Genomic DNA, 16,260 nt, shown 5'->3' on the forward strand with positions numbered 1-16,260 from the left:
CTCCTGAGCTAAAGTCCACCTGGAGCCCAAGAGCCAGAGCGCTTTGGGAGCCAGAACCTCTCAGGGGCCAAAGAGAACCAGAGAAAACGACCACAGGAGAAAACCTAGAGAACTGCAAATGGACATTTTCTTCAGATTGAGAGTAATTGTCTTGGTTTTGTTGCAGACGTCAGTTTGGAGAATGTTCTCCATCTTTGAAGAGCACCTGCTCCAAAGACGCGCCCCTGCTGTTCAGAAAGGGCGCTGCAGCTTCAGACTCACAATGAGACCATAGAAACATCTTGTCTTTAAACTCCTAAAGCTGTCGGTTCGTTGTGTTCACTCTGAGGTTTGGTTCCAGGTCCGTCACAAGCGCCTGCTCCAGAGATGCTCCTCTGAGCTTCAGGACGCAGCCCTCACAGTGAGTCCTGCCACTCAACCTTCTGACTTCTGTACAAAAATAAAAACATTATAACCAACATTATAGGTGTGCTCAAGTGAGGCCAGGGTGTGGTAAGGTGAGGCCAGTTGTTTTCAGGTGTGGTCCGGTGAGGTCAGATGAGGCCAGGGTGTATTCAGGTGAGGCTCCTGGCTCCAGAGCAGATGCCCGGCCATCCTCTTGTTGACACAGAGCTGTGGTGTGCAGTGTGTTTAAGGCCTTAGACCTGTTTGTGGTCCACAGTTAAATTTGTTTGTGGTCCACAGAGAGCTGCAGAGTCTGGGCCCCAGGGACCGGTCTCAGGAGTCGCTGGACCTGGTGTTCATGGTGAGAACCTTTCCTGGTCACACTGGTTTTCTTGTGAGGAAAAGGATCAATATTTAGAACATAGAACACACACTGACATAAAGTTTACAGAGACACTGTATTATTTTCATGAAAATTAGGATTAACATAATTTAAACACAAAATAAACATGTTACCAGGAGGTGTCAAATCTCCGATTCAGGTTAAGATCATTCCAAGACAATGGTCTATTCTCTATCATTAGCTGAGTCCAGACTCCCTCGGCTTCCACGTTCTAGTCTCCTTTACAGGATGTGTGTGTTCTGTTGCAGCGTCTGGAGAAGGATGTCCTGGTGTTTGTCCAGCAGCAGCTGCAGAGGTTCCACAGGGTCTTGGCCTCTGATTACCCAGAATGCTCCGAGGAGGGGGAGGAGAGCAGAGAGGTTCTGAACATCACTCTGGACTTCCTGAAGAGGATGGACCAGGAGGATTTTGCCCAGCGCCTGAAGAGCAGTAAGTACTCTGAAGGATGTGATGTTCTCGTGTGGCTCTGGTGCTGAGCTCTTTCCTCTTCTTTCAGGCTGCACTGTGGGAGTTTATCGAGATAAACTCAAGTCTGATCTGCAGCAGAGGTTCAGCCGTGTGTTTGAGGGCGTGGCTAAAGCAGGAGACTCCGCCCCCCTGACACAGATCTACACAGAGCTCTACATCACAGAGGGCGGGGCCTCAGAGGTCAACCAGGATCATGAGATCAGACACTTGGAGAGCACGTCCAGGAGAGCGGCCGCTTCAGAAAAAAACATCACATGTGAAGACATCTTTAAAGCCCGTCCACATTCACCAGAGCCAATCAGAGCGGTGTTGACAAAGGGCGTGGCCGGAGTGGGGAAAACAGTGCTTACTCAGAAGTTCAGTCTGGACTGGGCTGAAGGCAGGGCCCACCAGGAGCTCACGCTGCTGTTCCCGTTCTCTTTCAGAGAGCTCAATGTGTTCAGAGACACTCAGTTCAGCCTGGTGGAGCTGCTGCACCACTTCTTCAGTCCATCCAAAGCTCTCTGCAGCTTTGACCAGCTCCAGGTGCTCTTCATCCTTGACGGTCTGGACGAGTGCAGACTTTCTCTGGACTTCAGCCGAACCCGGGTCCTGAGCGACCCCACAGAGTCCGTCTCAGTGGACGTGCTGCTGGTAAACCTCATCAGGGGGTGCCTGCTTCCCTCCGCTCGCCTCTGGATAACCACGCGCCCTGCGGCAGCCAATCAGATCCCTGCTGAGTGCATCTCCATGGTGACAGAGGTGCGAGGGTTCGCCGACCCGCAGAAGGAGGAGTACTTCAGGAAGAGGTTCAGAGACGTGGCCACAGCCGTCATCTCCCACATCAAGAGCACCCGCAGCCTCCACATCATGTGCCACATCCCAGTCTTCTGCTGGATCCTCTCCACAGTTATACAGAAGCTTCTGGAACAAACAGAGAGACCAGAGCTGCCCCGGACTCTCACACAGATGTACGTCCACTTCCTGGTGGTGCAGGCCAAAGTCCAGAACATCAAGTATCACCAGGGATTAGGGGCAGACCTTCACTGGACTCCAGAGACCAGGAAGATGGTGCAGTCTCTGGGAAAACTGGCCTTTGAGCAGCTGCAGAAAGGAAACCTGATCTTCTATGAGGGTGACCTGAGCGAGTGTGGGCTGGACGCTGCATCGGTCTCAGTGTACTCCGGAGTGTTCACACAGGTCTTTAGAGAGGAGCCAGGCCTGTACCAGGACAAGGTCTACTGCTTCATCCATCTGAGTGTGCAGGAGTTTCTGGCTGCTCTTCACGTCCATCAGACCTTCTTCAGCTCTGGACAGAACCTGTTCAAACCACACTCCTCTGAGAGTCCTGACCCTGAGGCAGCCTTCTACTCTTCTGCTGTGGACCAGGCCTTACAGAGTCCAAACGGACACCTGGACCTGTTCCTGCGCTTCCTCCTGGGCCTGTCGCTGCCAACCAATCAGAGGCCACTGCAGGGTCTGCTGACTCACACAAGAAGTGACTCACAGACCAATCAGGAGACGGTGAAGTACATCCACCAGAAGCTGGAGGAAGAAGGTGTGTCTTCTGAGAGAAGCGTGAACATGTTCCACTGTCTGAACGAGCTGGAGGACCAGAGTCTGGTGGAGAGGATGATACAAGAAGGTCATCTGACCTCCTCCAACGCGTTCTGGGCCGCTGTCAGCTACTGTCTGCTCTCCTCAGACCTGGAGGTGTTCGACCTGAAGAAGATCGATGCGTCGGAGTGGGTCCTGCTGAAGCTGCTGTCGGTGGTTGAATCCTCCACCAAGGCACTGTGAGTAGAGCAGCATGTAATCATAAAAATAATTAAAGCCGCACTAGCGGTGATGATGGCTCTCGCTAACGCTAATTAGAGTTGGCATTAGCAGGAAATTAAGCCTTTTTTGAGGGAATGTTACGCGTAGACCGTAAGGAATATATATATTTTTTAATTATTTAAACTCATTAAATTAATTAATTAAATTTCAATGTATTTGGATGCAAAAAGTGTTGTTTTGAGCTCGATCGGACCAAAAACCTAGGACAAGTATGATTTTGAAAAAAGAAAGTCAAACGGGGCGGCGCCACTTAGGCCTAGGCCAAAGATTAAGAGTTTCATGTTTTTTCTTTTTTGAACTACGTGGCGCTGTTGCGACGGGCATTCTAGAAAGCTCCATTTTATTCGAGTTCAGCCCGAGCCGATCGCGTCTATGTCCCCATGTGTGACTTTTCATCGATGTTCAGGGGGTCAAAAATGCCAGAGTATGACCAAGAATAATAGGAACTAGACATTACACACTACATGTGTGTAGTAAAGACTTTATTCTTGTTAGGCTCGAGCCATGGAATGGAATGTTCATTCCATGGAATGCTCGAGTCTATTGTTCTTCCCCTGGGGGCGCGGCGCTGGGCACTGTGGATCCACGCGGCAAGCTCCATTTTATTTGAGTTCGGGTCGAGCCGATCGCGTCTAAGTCCACTTACTTGTCCTCGTGCAGCACAGCGGCCCTCTGTATTCTGGACACATGGGACCTTTACCTTTGCTGCAAGTTCATCTTTCTCCGTTTTCCACCTCTGAGATGCAGACAATGAGCGTTTGGACTTCCGTGGCATGTTTGTTTCAAATACCTTTTTATGTGCAGTAGAACACTAGAACAAACCTTTTCCTTTCACACCAACAGCTGAGTTCAGATTATAACCAGAATGAGCTTTTATGTGCAACACCTTTTTAAATCAAATATTCAGATGTGGTCTGAAAGGTTTTCACTCTTTAGACTAAAGAGTCAAAAATTCCTGATTTTCTAAATTTGGAGTCATTTTTGTATCTTCTTTCATGGTACTTTGTCTGTACATCCTTGTCTGTCAGGTCACTCTTCTTCGGTTTGTTCTTTTCCGCTTTTGCAAAATCAGACTCTTGTTACTTTCCTTCCCCTGCCCAGTAGACTCCTAACCGTGGTACAGAGGCTGAGCAGGCATGATACTCGTTGCAACACAAATTTATTGGGATCATCAAAACAGGAAAAATGCAGGACATACGGGCGGCGGCAGCAGACACACGCGCGCACCGAACACACAGAGAGAGCGCGGCGCACTTCCCGTTACCCACAATCCCCAGCTCTCTTCCTTAAAGGGGCCAGCCAGGCTGGTAACACTACCCCCACTCTGGATGATAATTAAACCTTTGATATCACTCCAGCAACATTGGTACAATGCAGTAATAGACATTACACGTCAAACACTCCTATAAAACTTAGGGAAAACCCATCACAGGAAAATGCAATAGTGGCATGTGACAATTTACAACACTGGAACAAATGTTATAACCATTTTTTTTTTCTTTTTGACCTCTGAGAAGGGCAGCGATCCGCCTACACCCTGACTCAGGCAAAAACACCCCGGTGCTGAGTCTAATGACTGACCCAGTCACCGAACTTTTCGGGTGCTTTCCGGGTCCTCCGCGGTCTGGGCAGTGGCGTGCTAACTGCCGGACGTCCCCCACTCAACGCTAGATGTCCGGTGCCTCCCACGTCCCGCTGAGGCGGCCCAGAGTTCGGGATGGGTGGAGTCGGAGGCGGTGACAATTGACCAGCGTCCTCCGTGTCAGAGTCCCACAGCTGGGATGGGCCAATGTCGGAGTTGGAGTCCTCACTGGAAGCAGGGGGTGACACCTCCCGTGGTGCCGATGGGTCAAATCTATGAAAAACCCAACTGTTATCTGGCAGGGTTCTGGAATGAAAAGGCTTTCGACCCTGGTCCCTTCTGAATCTGGTACACCAAATCGTCCAAATGACCCACAACAAAATACGGGCCCTCATAGGAGGGCAGGAACTTCCGCACCTTGTTCTTCACTGCTTTTGTGCCCTTGATCAGGTGCCAGACTGCAGTATCAACCGGGTACCGGGTCTGGCAAATGTTTTTGTCATATTGTCTCTTTGTTCGTTCAGAAGCCCTTCCCAAGACCTCCCGCGCAAGCCAGTGAGAGAGGTCCAGCTGTTCTCTGAGCTTTAGAACATACTCCGGCAGGGAATGGGTATTTGTGTCATCTGAGGGAAAACCACCTACTAAGTCCATGGGTTCAGTGACTTCCATGCCAAATAACATCATGTTTGGGGTCAGCCCGGTAGAACTGTGCCGGGTGGAGCGGTAGGCCATAACTGCGAAAGGGAGCATTAAATCCCAATCCCGGACGAGCCCCCAGTGTTACTTTCTTTCCCCTGCCCAGTAGACTCCTAACCGTGGTACAGAGGCTGAGCAGGCCTGATACTCGTTGCAACACGAATATATTGGGATCATCAAAACAGGAAAAATGCAGGACATACGGGCGGCGGCAGCAGACACACGCGCGCACCGAACACACAGAGAGAGCGCGGCGCACTTCCCGTTACCCACAATCCCCAGCTCTCTTCCTTAAAAGGAGCCAGCCAGGCTGGTAACACTCTGAACGTTTCAGCCTTCGTTGATACTTCCTCCTTTTAGTTTTTGAGACCTTTTTCCCAGTTTGGAGTAAATCAGGTTGATGACCCAAACTGTTCTTATTTACTTTAGAAACAGGCACATTTGGTATTTTGGCAGTATTTTCAGGAACTACATTTTCTGTTGGATGTTCATTAGGTTGATTCAGACGAGTGCAAAGTAAAACAGGCTGTGCTTCACAGAAAGATTCTTTGTACGATTACTCACAGCTTTCACTGGTACCTCCTCATGTAAACATGATTGGCCCTGATCCGTTTCATCCATGGAAGAGTTCTCTGTGCTCAAATCTATGACAGAATTCACTTGTTCATCAATTGGATTTGTTTCTGCACACCAACAGCTGAGGTCAGATTATAACCAAATTGAGCTGCTGTTGTTGTTTTATGGCAGTTGGTATCCAAGTGTTGCATCACCGCCAGACATTATTCTTTAGACTTCATTTTTCGGAGTCCGACCGGCTTAATTCCAGTGCTGACTCTTCTTCATCTTCCTCTCCTTCTTTGATGTTCGGTGCTTCCGCCGTACAGCTTTATCCTTTAGGCTTCATTCTATAGGCTTTTATATTTCCACTGATGTCGTTGCTTGGTAGCCGTGCATCTACTAGACTGGGCGAGGACAGGAGACCGCCCCCACCTCCAGATTTTCACTCTGATAACACTGAATCCCCAAAAGTAGATCTCCATCACTCCGACTCCCATTTAGTGCCTTTAGCCTGTCCTTCTATTTCTGCCCAATCAAGTTATTTTGCTCCAAAGAATCTTCCTGCAGCTTTAGCAATGATCCTGATCCTTTCAGTTCTCTTTTGAGTTTAAGCAGCACAGTTTATAACATCCACCATAAAGAGTACAAAATCCTCTCTATCCACAACCAGGGTATTCTCCTTAATTTTTGAACCTCCACACTTGGAACCTCCACACTTGGAACCTCCACACTTGGAACCTTCACATTTCTTGGGAGCAATGCCGGCTTCCCTCATTTCGCCCTGGCTGGGAGCAGCGCTGGCTCCTCTCTCTGTATTTACTTTAACCTCGTTACTTGAAACTTTCTTGACTGCATCCGTATAGGATAAACCTTGAGAGACCTTAATTTTCTGCACCTCAGCAGCTCTTTTGCTAAACTTGCATGCCCCGTTGGCAGAGCTATGTTCTTCCCCACAGTTACAGCACTTGAGTTTTGCTCCTTCGTCACACATACCATACTCGTGATCTCCTGCACATTTACTACATCTTTGCTTCCCTCTGCAGACCGCTGCAATAAGCCCAAAGCGCTGGCACTTAAAGCAACGCAGGGCCGGTGGAACATATGGCCTGACGCCATAGCTCACGAATCCAAGGAACGCCTTACTAGGCAGGCATTAGGCTTAGGCTTAGCATTAGCGTTAGCATTAGCGATTTACTTTTGCAAATACTGAAAAATATTCTGGTATGTAAAAATGTGTAAACAATAGCCCCCTAAGACAGTGAAAGCAATTGTAAAGAGGTATAACTTGTTGAAATTGTTGAAAGTGTCAACGAGTGGAAACGTGTCAAAAATCCTACAATCCTAAAAAGCAATAACATAGTGTCTGCTTTATGACATCAAAAGGAGACACACAATAAGAATAAGAAACCAGGGGAAGAACAATAGATTCCATGCAATATATTCCATTCCATTACTCAAGCCTAATTACATAAAAGCAGAACGAATCATTTGTTAATGGCCAAACAAAATCAAGAAAAAGTAGTAAAAGTTAAATCATGATGTTTTTTTGCTTGTGGTTGTAATAATAAGAATGACAAGAAAGTAAAATGGTTTGGTTTTCAGTTCTTGGTTGTCTATACATTGTTTCTAGTCTTCTGTGTATTTTTGAATGTGATTTTTATACATCTCTTTTTATATGTTCCGAGATAGAATAAGCTTTAACAGAGTTTCTCTCTAGGTTGAGCGACTGTAACCTCTCGGAGAGAAGCTGTGAGGCCCTCTCTTCCATCCTCTCATCTGAGGCCTCCTCTCTGAAGGTCTTGGACCTCAGCAGGAACCCAGTGCAAGACTGTGGAGTGGAGCAACTGTGTGCGGGACTCAAGAGCGCCACCTGCCGACTTGAGACACTCAGGTGAGACTGCACGATCACTACCAACTGTCCATTAGTGTGACCAGAGGAGAGTGGCTCAAACATGTTCTTTGTGCTGTTCTATGAGAGGTTTTCTCTGAGCCGCACTGATGTAATGACTATTCAAGAGTCACAGAGGGATCATTATAGACAGAATATTAACATACCATGTAAATACATCACCGGAGAAAACATGTGTTAGGGTCACTCAATTGGGGATCCACGCTCTTACCAAATGGTTGGTCACCCAGGTGATATTATCACGTATATAGGCATGTTATACATCCTTGCAATCAGCAGGATTTCTGCTACAAATACAACCAAATCATTTTGAGGAAATCAAAATGTACTTTCAACAACTACATGTACTTTTAACAAAGGTCCAATGTTAAACTGCCAATTTGAGCCTTTTTGGCAAAAGATTTGAGCAGACTACACAAACTATACATCTACTGAAGATGAAATAAATTAAGGTTCTCTAGGCACAAGACATCTAAAAGGAGAAAAGAAAAACTGCAACTCCACTGGAATTTTATTCAGAGTCTGCTAAATAAGTCAAAGTAGAAAAAGATTCAGTTGTATCATCTGGACTCAAACTAAACATTTTGACTCTCATCCAAGAGACATTCTCAATCTGCGAATCGAGACCGGGAACTCAGATATTTATCCTACTCAGAGTAGGACCGGCTCACCGGGCGGGACCTCCTGACAAAGGGTGTTTTGGGTTTCACTTGAAACTTACCCTCTTTGTTTTCTATCAGTCCTTGAGCTACCAGGCTATCAGGCTCCTATTGTAGCCTGGCTCACTCTCTCTCCTCCCTGAGAGCCTGACTAGCATCCGAATGCCCTGGACGTTGACCTCTCCAGGGATTCAAAATACCATTATAAACAACCGGAAGGTTGTATTGCCTCTTTAACTCTTTCAAACCATATTTTGTTCCTGCTCGGAATCTTCTCCTTCTCCTCAACTCCAGTGTCTTCTGTGCTGTTAAAAGCCTCTTGTGCAGTGGATGTTTAGTCTCGCTATGTAATCGGCGTTCTTCACAATTTTCTTCACTGCATTGGATAGAATAAACTACATTGCTTTGTTTTTGGGTCGGCATCTTGTCCTTAGGGTGAACCAGTTTTTGTCTTAAAGCATTTCCTGGTTTAAATGTCCAGAGACATAAAGGGATAGAAACACCCTTTCTTCTCTGATCTGTTTCCCTTTTGTTCTGTTTTTTGGTTCTCTTCACTCTGTTGAGAGCAGGCTTTTAGCTAGAGGGCTGTCTTTCTGTTTTTTGGACGGGGTATCTCGACATGTGGACGGACATTTTCGAGGGCAAAGACGGTGTAATTTTTATTAATACATTTTAGAAAAATCATTAAATCGGGCCGGGAAGTGTTTGACGATAGTCCGCCGCGGTCCGCGCCATGACAGTTGACTGTTTACAAGTGAAAATTTGCATGCTGCGCGCTGATTGGTCGACAAAGTTTGTGTGCTTGGCTCTGATTGGCTGCCGAGCCGTGGTCTGGAAAATGCCGAAGCTCCACGTTTGCCGAACCTCCACGGCCAAATACCATGTAAAATACGGCGCGATACGCCGCTCCTAAGTGGCGGAGTGTGATCTGCATAGCCGAGAGGCGCAAAACAAAGTTTATAATGGGTGCTGTTGAACCTCGTCTTCCCAGTCTGAGCTGCTGTAACCTGACGGAGCGCAGCTGTGGTCTTCTTTCCTCCGTCCTCTCGTCGTCTTCTCTCACTCACTTGGATCTGAGTGACAACCGTCTGCTGGACTCTGGGGTGGACCTTCTTTGTGCTGGACTCAAGAGCCCCCTCTGCAGTCTGGAGACGCTCAGGTGAAACCACAGCTCCTCAGTAGTACGTGGAGCGACTCGTGTGGAGTTAAACCCTTTATGTGTGCAGTCTGTCCGGGTGCCTGGTGTCGGAGGAAGGCGTGGCGGCGCTGGTCCACGCCCTCGCCTCATCACGTCTGAAGGAGCTGGATCTGACCAATAACAGTCTGTTGGGGTGCAAATATCTGCCGGCGCTCCAGACTCTTGTGCACAGACTCAGGTACGTCACCAGAGGGCGCTGTGACAGGGTGAAATCATTAGACCTGATCAAATGGCCTGTGTTTCAGGGTGGAGTCTGTTACCATCGCCAGTGACGTCACATCACTGCCCAAATGTGAGTCATATACCCACACGTCAGACCGCTCTGTGACATCACACGTTCTGGAACGCTCGGCTATTTTCCCAAAAGATTCAGTCATTTTGGCAACTGTCATTTTCTCTCCAGTTTTATTTAAGACTCAAAAAACATGCCAAAAAGACACTCTAAGTGTCCCCTAATTCTGGTAAGAGGCAAATTAATCCAATAATAACCAAATTAATGGTAGTATATTGTCAATTATTACTATAATTATTTCTCTTGCCATTTGACCATCCTCAAATCATTCAAAGTGTAAGAGCTCGTGTAAGTTTATAATGCTGTGAAGTGTCTGAGTTCTTAACAATAATTGCATTTGCATTGACAGAAACTTCTCTAATGGAAATATAGAAAAAAACTGTTTGTCCATATATTGTTTAATGCGCTTGTTCCACAAAACGGAAATGGAAACACTTTTCAGTATAAAATGGGTCAAACCTGTGGAGACTGGCAGGTGCCACCAGGGGTCCCACTACCTCCCTAACGAGGCTCATACAGGGATCGCCTCAGAAGGTTAATGATGGTTAATGACCATCTGCCATGGTCGAGATGTGAATACAACTATTGTTTACATCCGTCGCTGTTTAATGGAAACATAATTACTGCGTAATTCAGTTTCTTTGACATGTTCTGCACAATGAAAACTGAACTGACACTTCACGTGTGTGTCAGATTTCTGTGAGCTGTTTCTGGACCCGCTCACAGCCCATAGAATGGTGCGAGTGGAGGCCGATAACAGGCGAGCACAGTACGTCCTGCACCGCTTCTTTTCCTTTGGAGACTTTAATCGCACAGAACGCTTTAAGTGGTGTGCTCAGGTATGAACCTCATCACCTCTGAGATACAGGCCAGTGAGACAGAGCCAGCAGAACAAAGCTCTAAGCTCTGACTTTCCTCTCCATCACAGGTTCTGTGCTCGTCGCCGCTGGTCGGACGATGTTACTGGGAGGTGGAGTGGAGCGGCGAGGTGGACATCGCCGTCTGTTACAGAGGAATCCCCCGAGAAGGCGACGATCAAATCAGCGGCTTTGGAATGGACCATCAGTCGTGGTGTCTGCGCATCTCTAAACTATCCTTCTCTATCCTCCACCGTGGGACCACCACCATCATCAGCTCCTGGTGGGATTACTTCTTTACTGGAGACAGAGTTGCCGTGTACCTGGACTGTTCCGCTGGGACTTTGTCTTTCTATGATGTCCTCTCTGGAGGAGAGCTGAAGCTTCTGTACACCTTCAATGAAACCTTCTCCCAGCCTCTGTACGCCGCTTTCGGGTTCAGATGGACCCCACAGGGGTCCTCAGTGTCTCTGGTCCCAGAGAAGGAACTCAGCGTCAGGAGGAGGAACCCTGTGTCACGAGGAGGAACTCTGCGTCACGGGGAGGAACTCTGCGTCACAGGGAAGAACCCTGCGTTACGTCACGGGGAGGAACCCTGCGTCATGAGGAGGAACTCTGCGTCACTGGGAGGAACTTTCCGTCACGGGAAGGAACCCTGCGTCACGAGGAGGAACTCCGCGTCACGAGGAGGAACTCTGCGTCACAAGGAGGAACTCTGCGTCACAAGGAGGAACCCAGCATCACGGGGAGGAACCCAGCATCACGGGGAGGAACCCAGCGTCATGGGGAGGATCTTTACAAGACATTTTTCTGTAGTTCCCCCCCCCCAAAAAAGATGAAAATTGAATAAAATAAGCTCAGATCAGATGTGCTTAGGCATCTATCTTGCATTTACTCCATTGCAGGGTCACCTCTCCACAGAGCTGACCTGTAATTGGGCATGGAGGGGCCACTGCTTGTCTCCATGGAGATGTCATATGCCATACAGAATATTTAAGAGGTCAAGAAACTGCTAATTCTTAGATAATAATATTCTCTGTCTTTGCCTTCAGTCACTATATTTCAGGCTTTATTTGGTAAAAATCTATTAAAAAGTCTGTAATAAGATAGAAATAATTGTTCGTTACCACAAACGAATATTAACTCACAAAAACAAAAAACATCCATCCATCCATCTTCTGCCGCTTTATCCGGGGCAGCAGTCTGAGCAGGGACTCCCAGACTTCCTCCTCCCCAGACACTTCCTCTAACTCCTCCGGGGGGATCCCGAGGCGTTCCCAGGCCAGCCGAGAGACATAGTCTCTCCAGCGTGTCCTGGGTCTTCCTCGGGGCCTCTTCCCGGTGGGACATGCCTGAAACACCTCCCGAGGGAGGCGCCCAGGAGGCATCCGGAACAGATGCCCGAGCCACCTCAGCTGGCTCCTCTCGACGTGGAGGAGCAGCGGCTCTACTCCGAGCTCCCCCCGTGTGGCCGAGCTCCTCACCTTATCTCTAAGGGAGCGCCCAGCCACACGGCGGAGGCAACTCATTTCGACCGCTTGTATCCGCGATCTTGTTCTTTCGGTCACTACCCAAAGCTCATGACCATAGGTGAGGTCAGAACGTAGACCGACCGGTAAATAGAGAGCTTTGCCTTTCGGCCCAGCTCCCTCTTTACCACAACGGTCCGATGCAGCGACTGCATCACTGCAGCCGCTGCACCGATCCGCCTGTCGATCTCACGCTCCATCCTTCCCTCACTCGTGAATAAGACCCCGAGATACTTGAACTCGTCCACTTGGGGCAAGGACACCCCACCCACCTGGAGAGGGCAAGCCACCTTTTTCCGGTCGAGAACCATGGCCTCGGATTTGGAGGTGCTGATTCTCATCCCAGCCGCTTCACACTCGGCTGCAAACCGTCCCAGTGCATGTTGCAGGTCCGGGTTTGATGGAGCCATCAGGACATCGTCTGCAAACAGCAGAGATGGAATCCTGTGGTCCCCAAACCGGACACCCTCCGACCCCTGACTGCGCCTAGAAATTCTGTCCATAAAAATTATGAACAGAACCGGTGACAAAGGGCAGCCCTGGCGGAGTCCAACATGCACTGGGAACAGGTCTGACTTACTGCCGGCAATGCGAACACAGCTCCTGCTCCGGTCATACAGGGACCGGACAGCCCTGAGCAAAGGGCCCCGGACCCCGTACTCCCGAAGCACCCCCCAAAGGACACCCCGAGGGACACGGTCGAAAACCTTCTCCAGATCCACAAAGCACATGTGGACTGGTTGGGCAAACTCCCATGAACCCTCGAGCACCCGATGGAGGGTATAGAGCTGGTCCAGTGTTCCACGACCGGGACGAAAACCACTCTGCTCCTCCTGAATCCGAGGTTCGACTATCGGTCGGATTCTCCTCTCCAGTACCTTGGAATAGACCTTACCTGGGATCATATATTAACAAAAAATAAACAACAAAAAAAATATTAATATAATAAAATTTAATATATATATATATATATATATATATATATAACGTGGCATTTAGTGTAACATGATAAATAAAATAACATGTAAAATAACATAATAAGAATTGTGCGTTTTGTAAAGTGTATGTATTTTTGTCATTTTTAGGCCCGAGCACCACAAGCTGGCGAGAGGCCTATTAGTTCCGTAAGGCCGTGCGAAGCACATCATCATCCCCATGTACTTGTTTGCCAAGCACTCGTTTGCGCCAAGTAGCTGACGAATACGTTCCCCATCTCTTGCATGTTCCGTGCATATAAGCATGTAATGCAAAAATTTAACATTATTACTGTATAGAAGGCTAAAAACACAAAGTGGGCAGAGCCCACTCAAAATTAACGAAAGTACCCGTCAGTGACCAGGGACCCACACCATGAGGTAGGAAAGCGCAAGCGCTTTCCGAGAATGTATAGTTTATGATATTTGAAAAATGTGAAACATTGTTTTCGCATCAGAATATTCTTCTTCTTTCTTCTTCTCGGGACCAACCCCCCTATTTTCACCCAGTGAACACTGAAAAGTTACAACAATTGGCACACCTCTAAAAATCGTGCCTTTCTACATTCTGACTATCTCCTTTTTCTAAAATAAAAAAATGTACGCGTCAGCGCCCCCAAATGTACAAAGAATGTATTGAGAGATAGGAAATGGCCAAAAAAAAATCTGATCGTAGAATCATGAAATTTGGCGCAAGGGTAGATGGTGACAAGAGAAGTAAAAAATATTATTACGGCAACGCCGACGGCCATATTGGATCAAAATTTGCCAAGCATGACTCGAGAGTTTTTCCAAATGTCGTACTTTTACAAACTCCTAGGATGTTGGCCAGAAAAAGCTGAAATTTTGAGAAAATGGTGTTGAGGAGTGGTACATTAAAAGTTGTTTAAATTACTTTGAAATCTGTCACGGTCTCTGTGCGGCAAAGCCACAAACTGTAGCTACAATTTAGGAGATTTCCTCAATTTTAAATTTGCCGTTTGCGCAGACGTCCGAATTGCGTCAAATTTTAAAATCAGTTAATCATGTTAAACCCTTTGCCCTAAATCTGTTTTAAGTGCATTAAATTAATTTTAAACAGCGCCCCGACAGAGGGACATAACATTTTATATGGAGGATAAAATGTTTAATTTTTCAAAATTTTGAACAAAATTCCATTTTGACATTCCGATCAAAACAGTCAATGAGACCCATATCATATTTGTTACGGCGTAGCCATAGCGATGATAGAAACCTTCCATGTTATTCCAATGGGGAAATCACCAGATCTCTGAAATGTAAACATACTTACACTTTATACTATTACGAATTTCTCCAATGGCTTCAACCCCATTAACCTGACATTTGGTGAGATCATCACCGCTTGCGGCTATATTTATATACTTATTTTTTTAACCTTCAATCAGCAAATTCATCCGTTAAATATTTTATGTTGCTTTTATTAAGGGACAAACTCGTTATTAATGTGTTTAAATATCCCTCTGCAAATGCTAAAATATTAATTTGATGTATAGAGAATTACTAGACATATTATTTTGCAGTTACATATATAGTATTATCTTCTTTTTATTCTTTCACTAATAGCGGGAACATAGACCTTTTGTACGATATCTGATCTGTTTGTAATTTGTTTGTAATAAAACAATTTTAAAAAATGCAAAACTGAGGATGTTGTGATGTTTGTGAAGAAAGAGACAGAGTTTGGAACACGTTTAATAAAGAGTCAAACCGCTGCACACTGCGCCCCCTGCAGGCCAAAGCGCGCCAAACGTGCTGTTTCCAAACCTCATTATGACACACTTTGCATTTTTGATGATTTTATTTAGCTTTTCCTGGACAAATACTCTTTACTCTACATGTACTTTAGAGACTTTACTAATTATATTTTGTGAAGCTCAGATACAGTTTTGAGGTTAGAAAGTGGTATATTTTCCACCTTTTGCGACAGAAAAACAAACTGACGCTGGAAATGTCAAATTGTTGTTTCGTCTTTGATGTGAAATTGTTGTTGTTTTTGGATCAGTTATTCATTGAAAACCGTTGCCTCCAGTCGCTACAGAGTATTTGAAAGGGAGATGATCAGAATCTGCCTCAAAATATCGACAGAGTTTATCGGCTTTGGCCATGAAAGAGCATAAAGAGTGAGACGCGGAGAAACAACGCGTGAAAACACTTTCCGGGGGCAGGAAATGCTGAGGTCCTCCAGAGGTCCTCCGTAGGTCCTCCAAAGATCCTCCAGAGAGCCTCCTTTGGTCCTCCAGAGAGCCTCCTTTGGTCATCCAGAGATCCTCCTTTGGTCATCCAGAGATCCTCCAGAAGTCCTCCTTAGGTCATCCAGAGGTCCTCCTTAGGTCCTCCATAGGCTCTCCAGAGGCCCTCCAGAGGTCCTCCAAAGATCCTCCAGAGGTCCTCCAGAGAGCCTCCTTAGGTCCTCCAGAGGTCCTCCAAAAGTCCTCCTTAGGTCATCAAGAGATCCTCCAGAGGTCCTCCATAGGCACTCCAAAGATCCTCCAGAGGTCCTCTAAGGATCCTCCTTAGGTCCACCAGAGGTCCTCCTTAGGTCCTCCAGAGGTCCTCCAGAGGTCCTCCCGCGGCCTTCGTCGTTCGAGTCGTTACACAAAAGTCCACAACAATAATAAATATGTTTTAATACAAAAATATCCACAGATGGGAGTCGTCGCCTCTGATTGGTCACAGTGGTCGGGTTTAAAGGGAATGGCTGCGATTGGCCGGAGCTACCGTCAATCACGGAACGAGCCGAGCGGCGTTTCGGGCCTCGCCAGAACGTAAAAAGTCCTCCTTAGGTCATCCAGACTCGAAACGCAAATGTTTGAGCACGAAAGAGAGAGCGATTAGAACGTCACAAAGTCCAGAGTTTGTGCGTGAACGGCTTTAGCGCTGTCGCTCGCGGGGTTTTCAGTTAACGCTCCCGT

General features: G+C 47.1%; 1 protein-coding gene across 1 annotated transcript; it reads left to right on the forward strand.

The window, feature by feature from the left end:
- The first annotated feature begins 690 nt into the window (after positions 1 to 690).
- Positions 691 to 15,865, forward strand: LOC140369359 (protein NLRC3-like). Its single transcript, XM_072456685.1, has 10 exons — positions 691 to 745; positions 1,036 to 1,216; positions 1,284 to 3,030; positions 7,627 to 7,800; positions 9,469 to 9,636; positions 9,704 to 9,853; positions 9,921 to 9,967; positions 10,661 to 10,806; positions 10,896 to 11,318; positions 15,611 to 15,865. Exons 1-10 carry the CDS (start codon positions 743 to 745, stop codon positions 15,863 to 15,865), a joined length of 3,294 nt encoding a protein of 1,097 aa, XP_072312786.1. The 5' UTR covers positions 691 to 742.
- Positions 15,866 to 16,260: the final 395 nt, after the last annotated feature.

Source organism: Eucyclogobius newberryi, unplaced genomic scaffold, assembly GCF_026437365.1.
Source record: "Eucyclogobius newberryi isolate DKJ021-1_F unplaced genomic scaffold, fEucNew1.0.hap1 SCAF_10, whole genome shotgun sequence".
Lineage (NCBI taxonomy): Eukaryota > Metazoa > Chordata > Actinopteri > Gobiiformes > Gobiidae > Eucyclogobius > Eucyclogobius newberryi.